At 36.7% G+C, this 22966-nt stretch overlaps 3 protein-coding genes and 1 long non-coding RNA gene across 10 annotated transcripts in view; 2 read left to right on the top strand and 2 right to left on the bottom strand.

The window, feature by feature from the left end:
* Positions 1 to 891, bottom strand: part of LOC122234612 — a 42496-nt gene extending 41605 nt beyond the window's left edge. The window contains exon 1 of the long non-coding RNA XR_006212456.1: positions 607 to 891. This is a non-coding gene — a long non-coding RNA (uncharacterized LOC122234612). The remainder of the gene's footprint in view (positions 1 to 606) is intronic.
* The window catches only part of ACSM3 (acyl-CoA synthetase medium chain family member 3), a 33667-nt gene extending 19258 nt beyond the window's left edge, over positions 1 to 14409 (top strand). Inside the window, exons 5-14 of one of the 2 annotated variants that reach the window (XM_007084126.3) lie at positions 749 to 892; positions 1008 to 1164; positions 1440 to 1519; positions 2825 to 2948; positions 3893 to 3973; positions 9062 to 9163; positions 10342 to 10469; positions 10581 to 10680; positions 13457 to 13576; positions 13965 to 14409. In XM_007084126.3, coding sequence (XP_007084188.1) covers positions 749 to 892; positions 1008 to 1164; positions 1440 to 1519; positions 2825 to 2948; positions 3893 to 3973; positions 9062 to 9163; positions 10342 to 10469; positions 10581 to 10680; positions 13457 to 13576; positions 13965 to 14051 — 1123 coding nt within the window. In that variant the 3' untranslated portion in view covers positions 14052 to 14409. Of the gene's footprint in view, positions 1 to 748; positions 893 to 1007; positions 1165 to 1439; positions 1520 to 2821; positions 2949 to 3892; positions 3974 to 9061; positions 9164 to 10341; positions 10470 to 10580; positions 10681 to 13456; positions 13577 to 13964 lie in introns of both variants that reach the window. The other variant, XM_042971718.1, reaches the window with a different exon arrangement.
* On the bottom strand, positions 1123 to 22829 carry ERI2 (ERI1 exoribonuclease family member 2). 6 transcript variants are annotated; one of them, XM_007084132.3, is made up of 9 exons: positions 22742 to 22829; positions 21389 to 21456; positions 21220 to 21303; positions 19845 to 19972; positions 18941 to 19097; positions 17844 to 17944; positions 17495 to 17576; positions 16837 to 16925; positions 1123 to 1301 (listed from the first exon to the last, which is right to left on the bottom strand). In XM_007084132.3, exons 1-9 carry the CDS (start codon positions 22762 to 22764, stop codon positions 1293 to 1295), a joined length of 741 nt encoding a protein of 246 aa, XP_007084194.2. In that variant the 5' UTR covers positions 22765 to 22829; the 3' UTR covers positions 1123 to 1292. The 6 variants fall into 6 exon arrangements, with proteins under 6 accessions (XP_007084194.2, XP_042827650.1, XP_007084189.2 ...); XM_042971716.1 differs by lacking the exon at positions 1123 to 1301 and adding an exon at positions 12724 to 12943; XM_007084127.3 differs by lacking the exon at positions 1123 to 1301 and adding an exon at positions 14650 to 16641.
* The window catches only part of REXO5 (RNA exonuclease 5), a 43912-nt gene continuing 43756 nt past the window's right edge, over positions 22811 to 22966 (top strand). The window contains exon 1 of the mRNA XM_042971711.1: positions 22811 to 22894. The gene's annotated coding sequence lies outside the window, so the exon portion shown is untranslated. The remainder of the gene's footprint in view (positions 22895 to 22966) is intronic.

Raw genomic sequence — 22966 nt, 5'->3', positions numbered from 1 at the left:
GTGGGGCTCGATCTCAAGAACTGTGAGATCATGACCTGAGCTGAAATCAAGAGTCAGATGCTTAACCATTGGACTGAGCCACCCAGGCACTCATATCACTTTTAAAAAAAGAAAAGAAAAGAAAATCATATTTGAGAACATCCACAGTGAAGGGGATGGGGCAGTTCTCACATAGCCATCATTATGAGATCATAGAATCCTCATTATGCTGGTGTTATGATCAAACTCTTAAGTTTTTTTTTATCTATTTATTTTTTTTAATTAATTTATTTATTTCTGAGAGAGACAGAGAGAGAGCATGAGCAGGGGAGGGGCAGAGAGAGAGGAAGAGAGAGAATCCCAAGCAGGCTCCACACTGTCAACTCAGAGCCCCACATGGGGCTTGATCCCACAAACCATTAGATCACTACCCTAGCAGAAATCAAGAGTCAGACACTTAACCGACTGAGCCATCCAGGCACCCTCTTCAGTTTTTTAAAATGCATCAAGTCTTCTTTTTTGTATAGTAGAAAAGCTATGAAACCAGCCCATAAGTGGGCTTTGATGACAAAATTTAGTTTGATTCCAGAAAGCACCTAAGAAGATAGAGAAAGAGATGGTTTTTACCTTGGAATTCAACCCAAGTCACTGAGGCCTGACTCATAAGGTGAAGAGGTCTGAGTAGATGGTTTCTCGAATACTTGGCTGTGGTTAACAGTTCATGGTGCTGTGTATCATGTGCAGAATCATTGTAGTTCTTCCTTTGTAGACAGGCCAGTGACAACCACACCTGTGTGAAAACAAAACACGATGAGATGATGGCCATTTACTTTACCAGTGGAACAAGTGGAACTCCGAAAATGACCGGACACACCCATAGCAGTTTTGGTTTAGGATTATCTGTAAATGGAAGGTACCTTCACGGAACTGCAGCTTGACATGTCAAAACTGCGGAGGTGATGATTCATTTATTGGTCTTTTAAATTTGTTTTTCCTACATATATCAGGATGATTCCTTGTTTTCCCAGGTTCTGGCTGGATTTGACACCTTCAGATGTGATATGGAATACCTCAGACACAGGCTGGGCAAAGTCTGCATGGAGCAGTGTCTTTTCTCCATGGATCCAGGGAGCATGTGTATTTGCACATTATTTGCCACGTTTTGAGCCAACTTCCATCTTTCAGGTAAGGCAGAGAACAAGAGGTCACCATTTAGAAATGCTTTAGCAGCGTTCCTGACAGGACTGATGAATACAGTAGCTTGCAGAAATCAGAGTGAACAACATGATTTAAGGTATTTCACACCTGGTAAGTCATTTATCCTGAAAAGATATACAGGCAAAGGGTGTGAGTGCATTTATGTTAGAATAAACAATGTTTAAGTTGCGCTGTGCCCTAAATAAACATTTAGCAACTTATTAAAGTTGTAGTAAGACTAAGAGTTTACTTCTAAATTGCAGACACTTTCCGAGTTTCCCATCACCGTCTTCTGTTCAGCGCCGACTGCATACCGAATGCTTATACAGAATGATATGACCAGGTAAGAAATGTTGGTAAATAGGCACTTAGTGGGGGTAAGGAGAGAGGAAGAGTAAGCCATAAAATAAAGGATCTTTCTGCCTAAAAACAAAGTTCCACACTAGTAGGTACAGAATTTAACAATCTCTTCACCCCCTTCTCCTTCTTGCTTTCATTCTTTAAATCATAATTATTACATCCAGGGCAGGCTCCCCCAAGAAAGGTGAGAAAAGGGAGGGTTTAGTCACAGGTATACCCCTGAGCCCAGAGGTTATGGATAAGAAAGTGTTCAATCTTTTGGATGATGAATGTTACATGAGCTGAGAAAGTAGAGAAATTACTCCAACTTGGAGCCCTGTCCTAGCAAATAGGAAAAAAGGATGAATGTCTTTTACTCTTGATTCCATTTGAAAGGGCACATTGGTAAATATTTTTAAATCATTAAAATTGCTAAAACTTTTTGAATAGGAAATATTTCATATGACATATAATTCAATAGGTATATAAGATTATAGAATGGAGTCTCCCTCCAAACCTTGTCCTCAGTGTCAGTTCTCCTTCTCCCTGAAATCTGTGCTTATACAAACCAATATGCCAGTATTCTTCCCCTGTTCTTTTATACACATAAATGGAAACATAGTATGCTCACAGTTCTGCACCTTCCTTTTTTTGGCTAACAGTACATCCTGGAACTGTGTGCTATCCAGTGCTATCCAATATGGTAACCACTAGCCACATGCAATTATTTAAATTTAACTTTAATTAAAAATTCACTTCCAAAGTTGCACTAGCCATGTTTCAAGTGCTCTGTAGCCACATAGGGCTAGGTGATACTGCAGTGGATAGTGCAGATAATAGAACATTTTGATTGTGGCAAAAAATTCTATTGGACAACACTGTCCAGGAGCTTCCTTATTTTTTTTTCCTTTTACAGCTCTATAGGATTCCACTGCATAAATATTCCACAGTGAATTTAACCATACAATTGGTAAATTCTTAATCACTGATTTAAAATGTTATTATGAGATACCTTCCCTGAGGATGACATAGCTTGCTTTTTCTTTTTTCTTTTTCTTTCTTTCTTTTTTTTTTTTTTTTTTTTTTTTACAACAAATCACACACTCCCAGAAAATAAGAGGGGAAAAAAATGGATGTCTTGGGAGTCATTTTATGATGTTAGAAGGGTTTGTTCATTTTGTTTGTATTGAAGAGAGGAGTAAGGAAGGAACTAAAACACACTTCATATTGAATTTCATTAGAAATAACACTAATTTTCATTTCTCTCTATTCTTGTCTCCTAAATTTAACTTATTTGTTTTCTGAGAAGCTATAAGTTCAAAAGCTTAAAGCACTGTGTGAGTGCTGGGGAACCAATCAATCCTGAAGTGACTGAACAATGGAGAAACCGAACAGGTCTGGATATCTATGAAGGATATGGACAGACAGAAACGGTATATAACCTCATTGAAAAGACAGGGACGGACTCGAGTTAGCTGGATAAATAAAAAGTGATTTATATAACTGATAAATTTTAAAAATAAGTGTTTATTATATCCTTACAATTGTTTGAGGGATAGGGCAGTAGAGGAGTGGTTAGAAGAGTAGTTTAAAGAAAGTTGGAGGGAAACCAGTTACAAAAAAAAAAAGTTACAACTGTAACAGATACAGTTGTTTAAGTAGCCATTCACTGAGAAAAACCACTATAGACCTGATTAGGGCAAGGGCATTAAAATATATTTTAAATGAAAGAATGCTAGATCAACAGACAGATTTCCCCTTATGAAAGAGCGAACTTTCTTACAGCTGCCTCAAAAATGGAAAATTCTGAGTTCCTTGCTACTTAAAATATTAAGAGTTCACTTAGATAACTCCTTGGCAAGTATACTCTAAAAGGGGTTATTTAAAGAGCTTGTAGACATAAGAAGAAGAAATTCTAGAGGAAGTGAATAAACTCATAACAAAAGTGGTTATTATGTAAGGAAAAGGAGGCATACAATGGAGCAGAAAAGGGAAAGGCTGAAAGAAATTTTTCATAGTGTCTTTTTATAATGCTTCTATTTATAAACCATAAGAATGGTCAAAAATTAATATACCAAAAATAAAATTTACAAATGTATTAAATAGAAAGAGCAGAACAAGTATCATGCTAATATAGGTATGTTTTCATAAATATGGATATTTTAGTAATTATCAATTTATTAAGTGTTATAACTTTACTGTATGTCTTTGTTTAGTGTCTATCTCTACACTCCCTGAGAGCAGAAAATTTGCTTTATTTTTGAGTCTGGTTCATCATAAATTTTCGATAATTATTTGTTGAATGAATGCATGTGGGTGAACAAATTAATTTTAAGTTAGTTGTAATGTTACTTTATTCTTTCTTCTTCTTAACTAGGTGCTAATCTGTGGAAATTTTAAGGGAATGAAAATCAAGTCTGGCTCAATGGGAAAGCCATCTCCTGCTTTTGATGTTAAGGTTTGCACATCCCCTTCCAGGAGAATATTTAACAACCTAATCTGTTTACCACCTACCCCTACACTCCTAGTTTTGGTGATGATTTCATGCTACTTCCATGATATCTTAATTTCCACGTATTAGAAATGGATTAGAGATATTACTTTAATGGTCTCCATTTTTTTTTTTTTTTTTTTTAGCAAAGCAGTGGCTTGTGCCATGCAGTTCTAAGCATTTTATAAGTACTAATCCATTTGATTCCCAGAAAGAACCTATAAGAGACATACCAATATAAGAACAATTTTACAATGGCTGAAGGGGAATGAGAGATACAAGCTTCCAGTTATAGAATGAATAAGTTATAAAGATAAAAGATACAGCATAGGGAATATAGTCAATCAATACAATACAATATAGTATTGTAATCATAATGTGTGATGACATATGGTAGCTACATTTGTGAGCACAACATAATATATAAACTTGTCAAATCATTATATTGTAAACCTGAAACTAATATAACATTGTATGTCAACTGTCATTCAATAAAGAATAAAATAAAAAAGAACGATTTTACAGATGAGGCACAGAGAGGGAAGGAATTCACCAGAAGTCACATAGCTAGTGGCTACTAGTGCTGGGATTCAATTCCAAGCAACCTGGTTCCAATATCTATATTCTTAATCACATCATCGCACTGTTCCCTTTCTGATGAAGGAGGTCAAGACCTCCTGAGGGGTCAAGTAGGCCAAAGGAAGTTACAGTTTACAGTGGCTGAAATATTTTTATCTTTCCCTAGTCCTACCAGGCCATTTCCTGGCTTTCTTTAACCATGGCCATTATTACCACCTGATCCCTAGGGAGCATCCTATTCTCCTATCTGCACACTTTTTACAGGGTTAGAAATGTTCTCAGATCAACATACCCAAAGCCAGGTATAGCCAAAGGAACTTACACTAATATATAAGAGAAAACCATAGCATAGCAACAAAAACACAAAATGGATGAGCTGACAGAATGGAGAGCTTAGAACCAAACTAAATGAGGGTTAGTTATGGATTAGATCAATGCTTCCAAAGCTTTTCTGATCATAAGAATCACCTGGATACTTGTTTTAAAACACTAATTCTCAGGCCCCTTCTAGATGAAAATGAAATCTTTGTTTTAAACAAGTGCCCCAGTTCTTATGATTAGGTTAAGTCTGAGAAAATTTAGATGAAATTGATTGCTGATGTCACCGTTTATAGAATAAACCAGATGCTGGGTTCTTTCCCTTACTTTAACGTTGCTGAGAACCTTGTTTAAAGATAAGTTTGCCTCAGGGTTCCCGGGTGGCACAGTCAGTTAAGCTTCCAACTTTGGCTCAGGTCATGATCTTATGGTCTGTGAGTTTGAGCCCTATGCCCAGCTCTGTGCTGATAGCTCAGGGCCTGGAGCCTGCTTCAGATTCTGTGTCTCCCTCTCTGTCTTCACTCTCTCTCTTTCTTTCTCAAAATAAATAAACATAAATTTTTTTTTTTTTTTAAAGATAGGCTTGCCTGATGGCTCAGATCTGGCTCTACTATTCACTAGCTGAATGTCTTTGGGTAAATTGTTGAAGTCTCAGTTTCTTGATTTGTAAAATAGGGACTATGGTGAACGACTTGGGACTTACTTGGTTGTAGCACTAAAAGTCATACATCCCAGGGACACTCTCCTGCCTTTGTCCTGGGCAAACTGAGATGGTTGATCGCCCTAATAATGAAACTGATATCATAGGTTTCTTGTGAGGATTAAATGAGATAATATCCCTAAAGAGCATAACAAAGTTCTTGGCACGTAATAAAGGTCTAAAAGATAGATGCCATTACTATCATTCAGCTCTCCCTTGCATTCTCTTCCTTTGAAAAGCTTTTCTTTTCTTTTTTTCTTTTAATGTTTATTTATTTATTTTGAGAGAGAGAGTGCGAAAGGGAGAAGGGCAGAGAGAGTGAAGGAGAAACGGGGTGGGGGGGGGAGAGGCAGAGAGAGAGAGAGAGACAGAGTATCCAAAGCAGACTCTGCACTGATAGCAGAGAGCCTGATGTGGGGCTCGAACCCACAAACCGCAAGATCATGACCTGAGCCAAAGTCAGACACTTAACCAACTGAGCCACCCAGGGACCCCTGAAAAGCTTTTCTAAGAAGAGATGGTCAGGGAGCCCTGGTTACATTCTGTAAACAGGCTTAATAATAGTTCATTGGTTTATAGGATGCCTTAGGTTGGAGAAAGAAATATTGATAGTTGAACATTCTCTTGTCTGCATTATATGCAATCAGGTTGGCATTTCACAAAGTTGTGTTCCTTTCTTCCCTCTTAGTGACAATTCCCAACATGCATTGCTATGAAGTTCTCACAGTACAGCTGTACTCACATGAATCCCAACAGCAATGTATCACCACTTTCCCACTAATTTAAGCCCTGTGGATTTCTGGAGCAACTATATTTGAATGCACAAAGGATGTGGCCAAGAGGAAAACTGCTCTATCATGCATCCCCACTCAGCATCATCACCTTCATTTCCCCCCCAATTTTTTATTGTAATAAAATACACATAGGAGCGCCTGGGTGGCTCAGTCGGTTGAACGTCCGGCTTCGGCTTAGGTCATGATCTCACGGTTTGTGAGTTCGAGCCCCGCGTCGGGCTCTGTGCTGACAGCTCAGAGCCTGGAGCCTGTTTGGGATTCTGTGTCTCTCTCTCTGCTCCTCCCCTGCTCATGCTCTGTCTCTGTCTCTCAAAATAAATAAACATTAAAAAAAATAATAAATTAAAAAAATAAATAATAAAATACACATAAAATTTATCATCTTGACCATTTTAAGTGCATAATTCAGTGGTATTAAATACATTCATAATATTGTGTACCTATTACCACTATCCATCTCCATAACTCTTTTCATCTCGTAAAACTGATTCTATATCCATTAAACAGTAACTTCCCATTCCCCAATGCCCCCAGCCCTGGCAACCATTCTACTTTCTACCTCTATGACAACTATTTTTTTTTTTCAGGATTTATTTATTTATTTATTTATTTATTTATTTATTTTTAATATGAAATTTATTGTCAAATTGATTTATTGTCAAACACCCAGTGCTTATCCCAACAGGTGCCCTCCTCAATGCCCATCACCCACTTTCCCCTCCTTCCCACCCCCCATCAACCCTCAGTTTTTTCTCAGTTTTTATGACTACTATTTATAAGTGGAATCATACTGTTCATCTTTTTGTGATTGGCTTCTCACACTTAGCATAATGTCCTCAAGTTTCATCCATGTAGCATGTGTCAGCATTGCCTTCCTTTCTAAGGCTGAATAATATTCCACTGGATTGGCTATAACACATTTTGCTTTTCTATTCATCTGTCAATGGGTGCTTGGGTTCTTTCCACATTTTAGCTATTACAAATATCTCTTGAAGAACATGATTTTAAATCTTTTGTGTATATGCCCAGAAGTAGAAATGCTAGATCATATGGTAATTCTATTTTTAATTTTTTGAAGAACTGCCATACTGTTTTCTACAGTGCCTATACCATTTTACATTCCCACAACAATGTCCAAAGGTTCCAATCCCTCCATATCCTCACCAACACTTATTTTCTGTTTTTTTGATAGTAGCCATCCTAATGGGTGTGAAGTGGTATCTCCTTGTAATTTTGATTTGCATTTCCCTAATGCAGCTATCTTCATTTTTAACTTTTCCCCAAGAGCTCTTATTACTGCTTTTGTTACCTAGATAAGAGCATCTGCAGTGACATCCTGGAATCTGGGGATATACTCCAACCAGCTGGATATGAGATTCTTGCAACTTCAAAGCTCCAAGCCCATAATTTTCATGATTTTAAGAACACTTGAATAAGGAACATGATTCTCTCCAGAAATAGAACATTCTCATCTATTAAAGAGTAGTCTGTGAGAAGTATTTAGAACTCTTAAAACATCTCCTTTCCATCAGTAATTCCTTGATACTGGAGCCAAATATTCTTTAGATGACTGGGTGGGAATTTATATTTTTTTATTTACAAGAGCTTAAAAGTAAGATTTTACATTTAGAATTCCTTTGCCTTTCAAGTTTCTTTTTGGAGACATAGCTCATTTCCGTCTGGAAAGTGCCAAATAAGTATTATACCCTTATTTTCCACACAAGCCATTTCACACAAACCTGGGTTTGAAGGCTCTTGGAGGATATATGTAAAAGTAGAGTGTTCATGTTTAAAAACAGCTAAAAGTTACTTAAGGCAAAATCTGGCACACGAATTAAGCAATCAACCTGAGAAATGTGCATCTGGATTTTTAAAAAGTGGACTGAACTCCCTGAAGAGATTCTACAAAGAAGTGTAATGATGAAAAAGGATAGGATCTGGAGTGTGGTTGTTGAGATTTGAATTCCAGCTCAGTCATGTACTTTGTTGCTTAAACTTTGCACCTCAGTTTCCTCATACGTAAAATGAGCATAGTGATAGTGATAACCAGATAGGACCGTTGTAAGGACTAAAGAAAACAATACACGTGAAGTACGTAGAGCTCTAGCATTTATTACTTGGAATGCAGTCAGTGCTTACGAGATGCTAGGCACTTCAGAGAATCAGAGGACTGGGGAGAAGGTAAGAAAGCAAGACTTTTAACATATCACCAGTGTCTCCACCAGAGAACATTCCCCTTTCCTCGCTTATAATGGGCTCCTGAAGTAAGGTTTTGTTTGTTCCACAGTTAAATTTTGAAAAACTGGTAATGAAATATTTACTTAAAAGATAATCAAGATATATTGCCAATTGATAAAAGCAGGCTGTAAAACAGTATATATAAAGTGATTCTATTTTTTTCTATGTCTATACTGTCTCAAAAAATATCACCAAAAATGTGATTATTGCTAGATAGTGAAATTAAAGACATTTTTTATTCTTCTTTCACGTTTTGCTAACTTGCATTTTAAAATATATTTTGCAGTAAGAATTTAAGTAAAACATATTTCTTTTGGGAATTAAAATATACTTAAAATACAAAACAAAACATGCAAAGTAAAAATTTAACATGTTGGCACATTAAATAAAATATTCCCTTAAATAAATCATTCTATTTTATCCTAGATTTTAGACATAAATGGCAATGTTCTACCTCCTGGAGAAGAAGGAGATATTGGCATTCAAGTCCTACCTAATCGACCACTTGGCCTTTTTGCTCATTACATAGTAAGAGATTTATTTCCTATTTAATTCTCAAAAGGAGAGCCTGGGTAGCTCAGTTATTTAAGCACTGACTCTTGATATGGGCTTAGGTCATGATCCCATGGTTTGTAGGATCGAGTCCCACAACAGGCTCTATGCTGACAGCGTGGAGCCTGATTGGGATTCTCTCTCTCCCTTTCTCTGCCCTTCCCCTGCTCGCTCTCTCTCTCTCTCTCTCTCAAAATGAAGAAATACAAAAATACATATTTTAAAAAGTGCTTGGTAACTATCCCTATTTGTCACAAAACACACGTAGGATAGGTGCTTGGCTTTTTGAGAGACTCATTGTCCTGAATTGTAATCCCTCAGGTAGGAAACTGAAGAAACGCCCAAATGCTTATTCTCCCTGGGCTAGATCACTGCTCCAGGCCCATGAGGGTAAGAGAAGGGAGTCCTAGAAAAACAGCCCTCTTTGTATACACTGATCATCTCCAATAGAAGACAGCACCCAATCATTTTCCTGAAATGTGATTAGTGGTTTCCCTTCTGAACAGCAGTGAGAGGGAAAGAAAGTGGGGCAGTGGGATTAAGTAAATGTCTTTCACTAGAGCCTTTACAGGCTCCCTACTGTTTGCAGACCTATTTTCATGTCTAATTGAAGTATATATATTTTAAAGTTTGCATCACTATAATCAAAAGTCCAGGTTCTACTTGTCAGTGAATTTTACATAATGTAACAATCCTTCATTTTTCCTCCTACCAAGTTGCAGAACCAGTTTTGTTTCTAAAACAAAATACAAAAACAGAAAAACTGCTCTTTGAATTATTAGGTGCTGGTGCTTTCTTTTAACTCTAAGCATTCACTTCTCGCTTTTCCTACCCGTATTAGATATTAACCACTTAGCAAAAGACTTAATTAGCCCATATCTTGGAGCTCTGAACTCTTGCAGAGAGTTTAGTGATCATCATAGACAATTCTCAGGATGGCAGCATGCCTAGTCTTTGTAACTGTAGTTTACCTCTCTTCGATTGGGCTAGCTCAATGCTGGAATTGCATCCTTACTTCCTGCACTGGCTCCTCTTCATTCCAAGGCTTCTCAAAGAAACCAAACTTTTTTTTTTCTCCTTCAACACTTAAAAATCCAACTGAACAGAAGAATCACATTCACAGTAATATTAACAAAATGCTACTTGTTTCACAGGATAATCCTACAAAAACAGCTTCAACCCTACGAGGCAATTTCTATATCACTGGGGACCGGGGCTATATGGATGAAGATGGGTATTTCTGGTTTGTCGCAAGATCAGATGATATCATATTATCCTCTGGGTAATTTTCTTTTTCATCTGTGCATATGTCTAAGTTAATTGATCATCAGTGTGTTCTAGAGTGAACCTGCTGCTCACCTTTATATATTCCTGTCGTATGTTTATTTCCCAGTTACAGAATTGGACCATTTGAGGTAGAAAGTGCCCTGATTGAGCATCCTGCAGTTGCAGAGGCAGCTGTTGTCAGCAGCCCAGATCCCATCAGGGGAGAGGTAAAAAAAATGGATTCATCTCCACTTTATAATTTGTTGGCTGTCTAACATACTTTTCAACAGTTTATGGAAACACAATTAAATGATTCATTCGCTAACTTTGCAAGTCACATAGTCATTAGTAAATATGCTAGTCAGGAAAGAATTGCTAAAGATAAGACTGAAAATATATATAAGGAATTTGAATTCTTTCCATGCAGGGATGGTGTGAATGCCAACAACTCAGGTTCACAGCAGGATAGGATGTCAGAGGTCAGCTAGATAGAATCGCGTTATTCCCCAGGTTTGGAAACAACATGGTCCCTTATGTAGCTGAGGAGGATAGGCTGGCATCACATATCAGGGGTGGGAGCAAGGTCAAAGGTAGGAACCAAGGCAGCAATTAGAAGTAGGCTGGGTAGGTAGCCAAGTAGAGAATTCAAAAAAACTGTGAATAAGACAGGAGTCCTGAAAGCTCTTCCTTTTTTTTTTTTTTTTTTAAAGTAAATGCCCAATGATGGGCTTGAACTCACGACCCTGAGATTAAGCGTTACATGTTCTACTGACTAAACCAGCCAGGCACCCTTGAAAGCTCATTCTTTTTGGGGTTGGTCAAATGGTAGTTTGGGTTTAAAGTTTCCATGCCACTCTTCAGGTCCCCTTTGCCAGGCAAGGCCCCCAATATTCCAGATAGATGAGAGCAGGGAATTGAGCTGGTGATTAAAATGTATTCCTTCACTCTGAACTCCACCAGTAGGATCACACAGCTTTTTGGAATTTGAAGGACATTGGACATAGACTAATGCAATGACAGACATAAATATTCTCTATCTGCACCATCCAATACAATAACCACACATGGCTATACAGCACTTGAGATATGGCTGGTGTGGCTGAGAACATTTTTATTTCATTTTAATTTAAATTTAAACAGCTACATGTGGCTAGTGATTACTATATCAAATAGCACAACTGTAGGCTCTTCTCATAAAAATGCAAAATTTTGCATAGAATTTGAGAGAAATTCTGAAGCCCACTTAAGGATTTTAATTAAAAAAAAACAAAAACAAAAACAAAACAGGGGCGCCTGGGTGGCTCAGTCGGTTGAGCCGCCGACTTCGGCTCAGGTCATGATCTCACGGTCCATGAGTTCGAGCCCCACGTCGGGCTCTGTGCTGACAGCTCAGAGCCTGGAGCCTGTTTCAGATTCTGTGTCTCCCTCTCTCTGACCCTCCCCCGTTCATGCTCTGTCTCACTCTGTCTCAAAAATAAATAAACGTTAAAAAAAAAAATTAAAAAAAAAAAACAAAACAAAAAAACCCACAACAAACAGATCATCTGGGTGGCACAGTAATTAAACATCTGGACTCTTGATTTCAGCTCAGGTAATGATCCCAGCGTCATGGGATCAATTCCCACATCAGGCTCCATGCTGAGCATGGCACCTGCTTGAGATTCTCTCTCTCTCCCTTTGTCCCTCTCCCCGCTCACACACTCTCTAAAACAAAACAAAACAAAACAAAACCCAAAAAACAAAAAACTTGTACTTCTAATACTACTACAACTAATACTTAATATTTCTGATGACTTAGCATGTTCCAGGTATTATAAGCCCTACACAGGGCCTGTATATGTAAGCTTATCTAATTCTCACAACTTTTTTTTTTTTTTTTTTGGAGAAGGAAACTGAGGCACCGAAATGTATCCTAACTTCCCCAAGATTACACAACCAAGTGTGATTCGAACCCAGGCTGTCTGATTTTAAAGTTCATGCTCTTAACCATGTTAGGGTGTTCTTATTAGTTTACCATCTTATGTAATGATTTATAAAGACTTTTATAAAAATAAAGTAGACCTTATCCAAGGTGTACAAATCATCAATATGCAAACTAATAATTACAAATATTAGTTCTCAATGTGCATCTGAATTATTCACTTATAGCAAGGATAAATTTAATTCATAAAAATGTTGATAAAGCAGAAGAGTAGGTATAAACACAAAAACATTTTATGAAATATCAAAAAATGGATAGGATAAAATTGTATAAATGCGTATATACATGATCCAAAAACTGGGCAGGATTTTCCAGAACACTTCAAAGAAGAGTGAATTTTGAAAAACAGCATTTGTGAGCATAAAGTGATGAAGTCTTCCCTGTCTTCTGTCAATTAGAGAACAACGGTCACTACCACTTTTGCTCGTTTCTCAGGGCCAGGTAATTGGTCAGAGTAGTAGCAAAGTGGCTGTTGGAATCTTCACAGTCTTACATCAACACAAGTGTCTCTGGAATAAAGAGTGTGCAGTCTCAACTATTCCCTTCCACAAGGATATGGCAAACTAAGTGTGAATACTCTTTATAAGGGCCATACTGAGGGTGGGGATCTAGAAAGTAGGCTAGATAGGCTAGGTTGTTACCCAAGGGACTGTACTTAGTACATTGTCAAGTTTCTAAGAGGAAATTTTCTTGAAGGAAATAAAAGATGAGGCAAGAAGTCAAGAGCAAAGACAGCTCAGAAACACAAACAGGTCAGAAAGTAAAGTTCAAGATGTTTTTAGATAAGAAGGTTCAAGTTATTGGCAAAGCAGGGGTCCCAGAAATTCTTGAATTAGATACAGAACAGGAGGTGTGGGACTCCAATGGCTGGCTTAAGAGCACAGAGCTGGGATCAAACCCTATGAAGCCTTCTGCCCCCAATCCCGGGCACTTAGATTCCCAGTTAGAGAAAGTAAACAAGACACACTGAAACATAAAAATGCATAACATATCTTCCTGGTGTTTCAAATTTTTTTTTTCAGGTAGTAAAGGCTTTTATTGTTCTGAGCCATGATTACAAGTCACATGATCAAGAACAACTAAAAAAGGAGATTCAGGAACATGTAAAAAAAATTACAGCACCTTATAAATATCCGAGAAAGGTAGGTATTCTAATTATGATGACAATTTGCTTAGTGTTCTGAAAAACTTCAGCTGTTTACTTTTTCCATTTTAATGAATATTCGCCTCAAACATGCCACACCAAATATTCCAAACTGAACTAATGACATGGATAAGATTCATAATCTTTGAGATTAAAATGAAATTCTTGACATAATTTTTTGGGTCATCTGGCTAACTGGACGTGTAGTAAATACTAAATACCAAGAAAAAACTCCTCAACAATACCTCTGCTGTTTTGGTTGTTACCAAAACCCACCCAGATGGGTACCTTAATTCTTTCACTTAGAGATAATAAAACTGCTATATAATTGGATTTGTCTAAAGATGAAAACTTCTTGGCTAATTTTCTTCCCTTGATACCAACAGGTAGAATTTATTCAAGAGTTGCCAAAGACTATCAGTGGGAAGATAAAAAGAAATGAACTAAGGAAGAAAGAATGGGAAATGATTTAAATCCATTCCATTCTATTATTTATCACAGTATCTATAAAACAAAGACTGTACAAACACAAGATTATGGAGAGGTGATTAAAAATATAATAGTATACTTGTAAATTGTTGATTTAAAATGACTTATGGTTGGGGTGTCTGGCTAGCTTAGTCAGTAGAGCATGCAACTCTTGATCTCAGGGTTGTACGTTTGAGCCCCACATTGGATGCAGGGATTCCTTAAAAAAAAAAAAAATCTTTAAATAAGTATCTTGTGGTTATAACATCAGAGGCTGAATTTTGAAATAAAATATTCGGTAAATTCCTCTGCATTAGTGTCAATGTTCTCATGACTTTGGTAATATAAAAAGAATACCATCAATTGCTGAGAAATTTTTAAACATGTATTATCCAAACCAAGTTTCTGATGTGTTGGTTTTCAAACTCTAGTTGAGTAATTCTTCTGGTATGTTGATGTACAAATCAGAACAAATCTTCAAGCTTTGAAATAAAACTAAACAACTTATTTTAAAAGTTTTTAGGGGTACCTGTATGGCTCAGTCAGTAAGTGTCCAACTCTTGATTTCAGGCTCAGGTCATGATATCACAGTTCATGAGCTTGAGCCCTGCTGTCAGACTCTGTTCTGACAGCGTGGAGCCTGCTTGGGATTCTCTCTCCCTCTCCTCCCTGGACCCACCCTCTCGTGCTCTTTTTCCGTCTCTCAAAATAAATAAAATTTTTTAGAAAAAAAAAATATATCAGTTAGATTTCCTAATTCTCAAAGTACAAGCGTCTATCTGAAAATAGACTAGGGATTTTTAATAGTCACATTTTTATTCAAGTAATTTAAAAACAGTTTAAATTTATTTCAAGGTCTACCTGTAAAAGAAGGATGTTATATACTATTGTTGTTTATTATATCTAGTCTAATAGAATATATAAAATATTTGTGGTTCTTGATAAAAGTATGATAAATTTGGCACGTTAATATATGACAAAAATAAAAGTGTAAGACGATTATCAGAATATTCATGATGTTTGGAAATTCAAGGAACAATCAGGATTCATAGATGAATGAATACAAGAGAAGTATTAGATAACTGATCAAGGAAATTCAAAGTGTGTGAAATCAATTTTTTTCTCATTTTCAGTGTGTGTGCATGCATGTGTGTTTAATAGCCCCAGTGCAGTCTACAGAACTCAGATATGCTAAGTCCCCATGACTTGTAGCCCTATACACTTTTTTCTCTTTATCACACAAAAAGTCACATTAAAGTAAAAACACAGTTTAGTCATAGGGAAGGTTTATCAATTCCTCATTGAAGGTCTGAGTCTCAATGAATTTTTAGTAGAAAAATTTACATTTCTGTCACAAATATGGCTTATTTCTGGGGAACTAAAAGTGGGTCCCCCTGGAGAATAAGACAGAACGCTGCTGTTGGCTCTCTCCTTTCGAAGTGTTTGTTCCCACTTAAAATAACCACAACATTTTCTATTTTCTTGGTATTTCCCATTTGGGCAACAAAAGAAGACTTTTCCATGGTTTGGTCCATTATTAGAAACAACAAGTCTCTTAGATCTTCGGCCACACTTGCATAATGGAGGTGTCATTTTTCCACTCTTCCAAGGTCCTTCTAGGTTAACTGTAGAAGCTAAGACAGAGGGGAGGACCTTCTGGGAACAACTTCTCACTGGGAAGCCATCAGATGATGTAGGCTTTTCTTCATGAATAGTGAAGGACTGTTTTTTTGCTGGTGGGAAAGCTGGGAGACTGGATGGATTCCTTTTAGTACTACCTAAAAGGAGGGGGTATTTCCCCAAAACTGAAGGATGAGACATACTGGCATTAATACTGTTGGAGCTACTTGATTTGCATTCAGGTAATTTAAAGTCAGAAGCAACTGAACCTTGATCTTTGGCATCTTTTACATGATAAATAGTAGTATGTGGACTCTTATAAACAATAGACTTAGAGGTCTCAGAGTTTTGAGGAGTTTCTTCTGTGCCTTCCTTTAAAATCATTAATCTTTCTATGGAATTAAGTGAAGTGTCTAAGTTTGAGTCATTAATGGGAGGTATACAATCTATATTCTGCTCAGGCTGAGATGCTGGCAGTAAAGCTACATCCTCCCAATCAGCCAACATAGGTAAACAATCAAGAGCAGAACTCATTTCCATATCAGAAATATGATTAACAGATGAAATGGTAGTTGAAATAAGTACCAATTCTGAACTAACTGTTGAAGACATAGGTTTGGTACTAAATGCAAGGTGTTCATTTTTTATGTGCTTCTGCATAGGTGTATTCAAGCTGGGAGACTGCAACTGCTCCAGGGAAGTAGAGGGCTTTGTATTAAAAAGAGATAAATAGTCTTTGCCACCGTGAAGACCCACTTTTACATTGCTCTTTAGTTGGAACTGATCTTGTCCCTTTATAGGAGAATTCATACCAGCTGACCTCAACTGAACTTTTTCATGAGAATTTACTGTATTTTTAGGCTCCCTATCATATGTGCTCAGACCCCAAATGCTACTGTTGCAGGCCGATGCTTCTTCAACTTGATTCGTATTCAAATTTCTGGCCAAAATTTTGGGATTCTTCTTAGTGGGAACCTATGATTCCACAGAATAGCTTTAGAAACTGTACATTCATAATTTCTTTATTATACACTATATGATTTGACAAAAAAAGAAAAATGTCATCATTCATTGATTTATCAATGATTGCATGCAATGGTATCTGTATTTCCATGAACGTATGATTACTTCTGGAGTTTGATATAACCAAATAGGCAAGATACCACTAACCTTGTTCAAGGACCTTGTAATTTTCATTAAGCAACCATCCCTGATCATTTTCCAAGCAAGAAGGGCAGTATTCCGAGAATCATCCAACCCTGAGTAAATAGATATCAAACACTGAATTTAGTAGTACCAGCATAAAGAAGTAGAGCAAAAATAAGAAATCACAATTTAAATTGGAGCATACTATTTATAATCATCTACTAATTTTAATCATGATAAATTAGACTAGCAAAAAGCTGTGGCAACTGTACCAATAAAGACAAGATCACACACATTTATAGAGAAGAAGATAAAAATCTATTACAGTTCGCAAAACTGTAACCAACATTCTGTAGGGGCCATGTTTTGTGAGTAATCTAATGATCTTGTTTGGTTTTTTCACTAATTCAATGTATTATCTGGGCATTTGTTAAATCTCCATTTGATTTAGCTAATTTCCATTCTTTTTAGCAACTAACCCACTAGATGGCAGTCTTTATCCTACAATACTAGTAATTTGAAAGTCAGAAATAATTTGAATGGTATAGTATAGATTAGGAGCTTTTTTTAGGTTGAAGGATATTCTTTATTAATGACATCACCAAAAACATGAGATTCATACGAAAGATTTTATAAAAATAAAATGACTTAGATAATAAAATTATTTTTAATTTATACTAACCAGAATGTTCTCTTCCCAAGAATTCTATTCCCACTTCCTGCAGGGCACCACTTAGTCCTTTTGGTTTTCTTCTATAGAAAATCTAATCAAATAAAAGAAGACATATCCAAAAAAAGTTACTATTAGAAAGTCTATATATTAACCACTTACTTTTCATAATTTTTAGTTCTATTAGATTTGGAATGTGTTTATTATGTTGTGCTGTTTTACAGACTTTAAAAAATGTATTTATGTAAAAGTTTCAAAAGAAAACATTTCATTTATAGTAACCTATAGCCATGCGTGGGATGAAGTTTCGTCATTTTCCAGTAGAAGAAAAGTGAACATGCCCCCCATCTTTGACCCTTACCTTATAAGTTACTCTGAGATCAATCCAAGAATTTAAGAACACAGGTTTTAACAGCTGTTTTCTTTTACACTCATACTCCAGGCAAACCCCCAAGTCCCAGTCTGCATTAAGTATATTAAAATAGAACAAATTCAAAGATGCCAAGCAGTTTTTACTTATGTATGCTATCACCATTTACAAATAAAAGGTTGAAAGATGATATAAAATAAAATACTAAAATTTATAAAAACATAATATAGTGCTCGCTTTGGCAGCATATATACTAGAAAAACATAATATACATAATAGTATACAGTATACCACCAAAACATACTATATTCTATAGTATATGTACCATATATAGTGTATAAGCTATAATGTGTATGCTATAACAATATACTATATAATATAAAATAAAATTTCATTGCTGTTAATATCTAACAATTATTCACTTTACATAATTTATTATTAAGAAATTAAGTTGGTAACTAAATTTCAAAATGATTTCTTAAACACCCCAAAAAACACACTAAATATTTCAGAAAGAAGAATAAGGTGTCAAGTTACAAGGCCTACATGGAGAAGGTTATCTGTTTTTAAAATTCTAGGAAAATACTAATGTAACTGAGAAACCAGACATCTTACAGAAACCTAAAACCAAATATGACTATCAATGCTATGCTATCAATGGCACAGCATTGCTATCAATGCCTATTAATGGCAATGCTATATCACAGGCATACAAAACATCTACTTTAATAACCCATTTTTTCCTAGTGTGAAAACAAAGGATGTGAGTTGAATTAAGATTCTTTTTATTCAAGATTGTAGAAAATAACATAAGAGTTTTCACTAAATCATCTTTGCCTGGAACCAGAAGAACAGAGAGGAAAAATCTAAAAATATTCTTAAAGTTAAGTCTTAAAATTTTAAGGTATCCCAGAATGGTAATTTGAAAAATATGAATAAACTTACTTTCCTTGGTTAACATCTGTTAGGCACTTAGATTTCTTTTTGAGTCTCAAGAAGTTAACAAGTATAATTCTTACTACAGATGAAGAATTACATAGTAGTAATCCTACTCATTAATGATTTATAGATATTAACTTATTTTTTACCTGACCAAGTAACAAATGCACATAATTTTACTTCAGAATTAGACAGATCTGAAATCCCAGTAGCAAAAATAATTTTCTTCTGTTGCTGAATCTTCTGAATCCATTTACAGAACTGAGATAAGCATATCCTCAGAGGGACTCCTTCATCAACTTGAGCCTGAGTAAAGCCACAAAATTTGAATTCAACAATAAAATTCTACAATTATTGAACACATCATTAGCACATAATTATGCACTATAGGGGGATATAAAAAAGAAGAGGTTTGGACTGGCAAAGAGTTTATTTAGTGAAAAAGATATTAAAACACATGCAAGAGAATATAATGATTAGAATGCTGCAAGATAAGAAAAATTAGGTTGCTCTACCTAAAATCACACAGAAATATAGTAATTAAATCCTGACTGACAGAAATTTGATGTCACTTAATTTCCATAAAATAAATTTGATATTCATTTTTATGCTATTCTTTTTCATTTTTAAAGATTCCAACAGAGTTCTAGAGGGAACATTATTTCTCCTAACAGTGCATAAATCTAATTCCAAGTGGTATATAGTTTTCCCTTTCTTTTTAAAACTGATTACTGAATTTTATGTTTTTTTTTTTAGTTTATATATTTTAAGAGAGAAAGAGAGAAAGTGTAAGCAGGGGAGGAGCAGAGAGAGAGGAAGAGAGAGAATCCCAAGTAGGCTCCACACTGTCAGCACAGAGCCAGACACGGGGCTCTATGTCATGAAAAGTGAGGTCATGACCTGAGCCAAAACCAAGAGTTGGATGCTTAACCAACTGAGCCACCCAGGCAACCCTTAACTGATTGATGAATTTTAATATTTGCATCACACTTACTTGTTTCTGGGGGAGAGGGGTAGGATGAGAAGAGAGAAAGGGAAAAGGGTAGGGCATACCTGATTTATGCCTGTCAGTTCCATGCAAAACTCAGAAAGAATCGGATGTTCCTGAGGCTGAACGTAAGTATGGAACTCAGATTCAATCTCTCCAGTTGATGTGCTCAGTAATACTGCTGGAAATTCAACTATATGAAAGAATCACCAATTGACACTGGAATGTATAATTGTTATATTAATGATGTAATCACTCTAAATTAAACATAATGTACCATCATACAGTATTGTATACATTATATACATAAATTATATATATACATATATATATATGTATATATATATATATATATATATATAGCTTATAGCATCATATAACATCGTTTCAGTAAAAGCATATTAAAATGACCTGAACAGTGTGATATAACAGTTATAATAAAATTATGCCAAAGAATAAGTCAGAATATTAAAATTTTGAGTATACCTACTTAAAACTCTTGAATACCACAATTAAATAAGAAGACCACACGGAAGTTGAAATGTACTCCTTTTTGCAAAGGTATTTTTTTCAGTTTCTATACAACTGAAATTTTGTATGGAATTCTAAAATTATTTTATATGATGATACATTTAGATATTAGGTTTTTGTTCTCTCCTTTGGTCAAGTCAGGTTTTATAGTAAACTACCAATTCATAAACTATCTGTTTTCTTTAAACTGTTGAAATGAAATATTACTCAGCCATCAAAAAGAATGAAATCTTGCCATTTGCCATGACATGGATGGAGTGAAATAAGTCAGTCAGAGAAAGACAAATATCATATGATATCACTCATAGGTGGAATGTAGAAACAAAATAGATAAACATATGGGAGAGGGGAGAAAAAAGGAAAAAAAACAGAGAGGGAAGCAAACCGTAAAAGACTCTTAAAAGATAGAGAACAAACTGAGGGTTGATGGAGGGAGGTGGGTGGGGGACGGGCTAGATGGATGATGGGTATTAAAAGAGCACTTGTTAGGATGAGCACTGGGTATTGTATGTAAGTGATGAATCACTGAATTCTACTCCTGAATCCAATATTTTACTGTATGTTAACTAACTAGAATTTAAATAAAAATTTGAAAAGAAAAATAAACTATTGACTGATTTTATTCTATAAACTTTATTTTTTTAAGTTTATTTATTATTTATTTTGAGAAAGACAGCATGCATGAGCAGGGGAGGGGCAGAGAGAAGGAAGAAAAGAGTATTCCAAAAAAGCTCTGCACTGCCAGTGCAGTGCTTGACATGGGCTTGAACCCATGAACTGAGATCATGATCTGAGCCAAAGTCAAGAGCCAGACACTTAATCAAGAGAGCCATCTAGGTACCCCTGTATCTATAAACTTTAAAGTGACTCCTCTAGGGCTAGCTTTGGTCATTAGCAGTCCAGACTTACTTATTTCTTGGCTCTGGTGGCATTTCCCATCATTCCAACATGTTGATTCAAAATCAATGACAATTAAATAGTCAAACAACTGCTCTGAAAAACAAAGGGTATCCTTATGCTTTACCGGCATTAAAAGTGCAAGGATACAACATGTAAAGAAATGAAGCACACTACTTACTGGATTTGCTTCTTCCTACATTTCCATTTGTTGGTGCAACTGACTTTCTTCTAATTAATCCAAGCTGCCTAAAAATGTAAAACAACCCAGTATGTTCAACAAACTCATTCACGCTCCTGTCTGAATATGCTAACAAACTAATGATATAACCCTCATTATTAATGTATCAATGTTAGAGGAAATTGAACTAGACTTTGAGAGCAAAAGACCTTGGTTCTTATACTGACTGTCACCCTCTTTTGATTTTAGTAGTCATTTTACCAGCATGAGCCTCAAAGTTCATATTTGCAAACTTAGACTAATTCTTTCTGCTCCCCTTATTTTACAGTAAATACTGAGGAACTTGAGTGATTGCAGAAGACGCACTGACAAACTTATTTTTGCCTTTGCATTTTTCATGCCCTTGCTATGTGCAAAGCACAGTTCTGAGGAGATTGGGCTGATCCAGTCTTCTAGGAGCTCAAAATATACCTGCGTCACGAAACTGGACATTCATGGTAAAAGACTGTAAGGTAATACTGGAGTCCACAGAAAGGGCTGGGCTTACTGAGATGTTAAGACAAACCACTCTGACAATTGGTAGAGTTTAATCAGGCAGACACTTCCTGTTGCAGTTTTTAGTTTAAGAGGTGTGATGGGGGAAGAAAAAAAGAAGAAAAAGGAGGTGTGATGGAAGTGCAAAGAGCTGGGAATAATTGCTCATATCTATTTGATTGCTTACTAGATAGTAGGCACTGAACTCTGGTGATCTCAATCCTCAACAATGGTACGAGGTAGTCACTTTTGCTACCTCTACTTTATGGATAAGAAAACACTCGGTGATTTGCCAAAGAACACAGATTTGGTGTGTGAACCTAGGATCGTCCAACTCTGAAGCCCATGCTATCTTCCAATACATTATTACAGTACATCTAGAAATCGGAAATGTGCACAGCGAGACCGGGAATCAGGGAGAAGGCCACAATTAATTCACATTATGAATTAAACGTATCACGAGGAAGTGATGGGGTGAACCGCTTGACAGGTGCAGTGGGGGTTGTCTGAGACCTCGGAACGGCCTACCAGGCGCTGTCACCTTTAACCCGTTTCCCGAGGTCTAGAATGGGCAGACACGGGCTCAACGCCACACAGTCGCGAACCCGGTCCTTCCAGCCTCGCGCAGAGGGCGGCCTGAGGCTCGAGACCGAGGTCCAGACAGAGATCTTTCAGTCCGGGCCAGAGAAGGCAGGCAGGTCGGAGACGCCGGGATACAGAGCATGAAGCCTGACACCGCGGATGCCCACTGCCTAGCCCTACCGCGGTCCCCAGCGCCGGACCAGGAGCCACCCCAAGCCCCCCAAACCCTTCGCGTACCGCGCCAACTTCTTGGTAGCCATTCTCCGCTCTCCTTTCTCCTCTCAGCCCAACTGCCGGAAGTCGTCAGACTCCCACTTCCGGCCCGTTCAAAAGCCTGGCGCGGTTGAGGCGGCAGCCGGGGCTGCGGTTCTATTTGCGACTGAGGCGGAGGTAGCTGCGACCTGTTTTCGCTTCCCGGCTTCTCTTCGGCATTTGCGGGGTTCGGGGGGGCGCGGGGAGTGG

Source organism: Panthera tigris, chromosome E3 (genome assembly GCF_018350195.1).
Source record: "Panthera tigris isolate Pti1 chromosome E3, P.tigris_Pti1_mat1.1, whole genome shotgun sequence".
NCBI classification, from domain to species: Eukaryota; Metazoa; Chordata; class Mammalia; order Carnivora; family Felidae; genus Panthera; species Panthera tigris.
The sequence above is the reverse complement of the archived record's forward strand: the minus strand, read 5'-3'. Positions and strand labels throughout refer to the sequence as shown.

Coding starts and splice junctions, on each gene's coding strand:
- ERI2 (XM_007084127.3), bottom strand. CDS start 22,764: ATGGCTACCAAGAAGTTGGCGCG. Junction 21,457..22,741: donor GCTACCAAGAAGTTGGCGCG/GTACGCGAAGGG, acceptor TTACATTTTTAG/GCAGCTTGGATTAATTAGAA. Junction 17,945..18,940: donor TGCATTTGTTACTTGGTCAG/GTAAAAAATAAG, acceptor TACTTAATGCAG/ACTGGGACTTGGGGGTTTGC.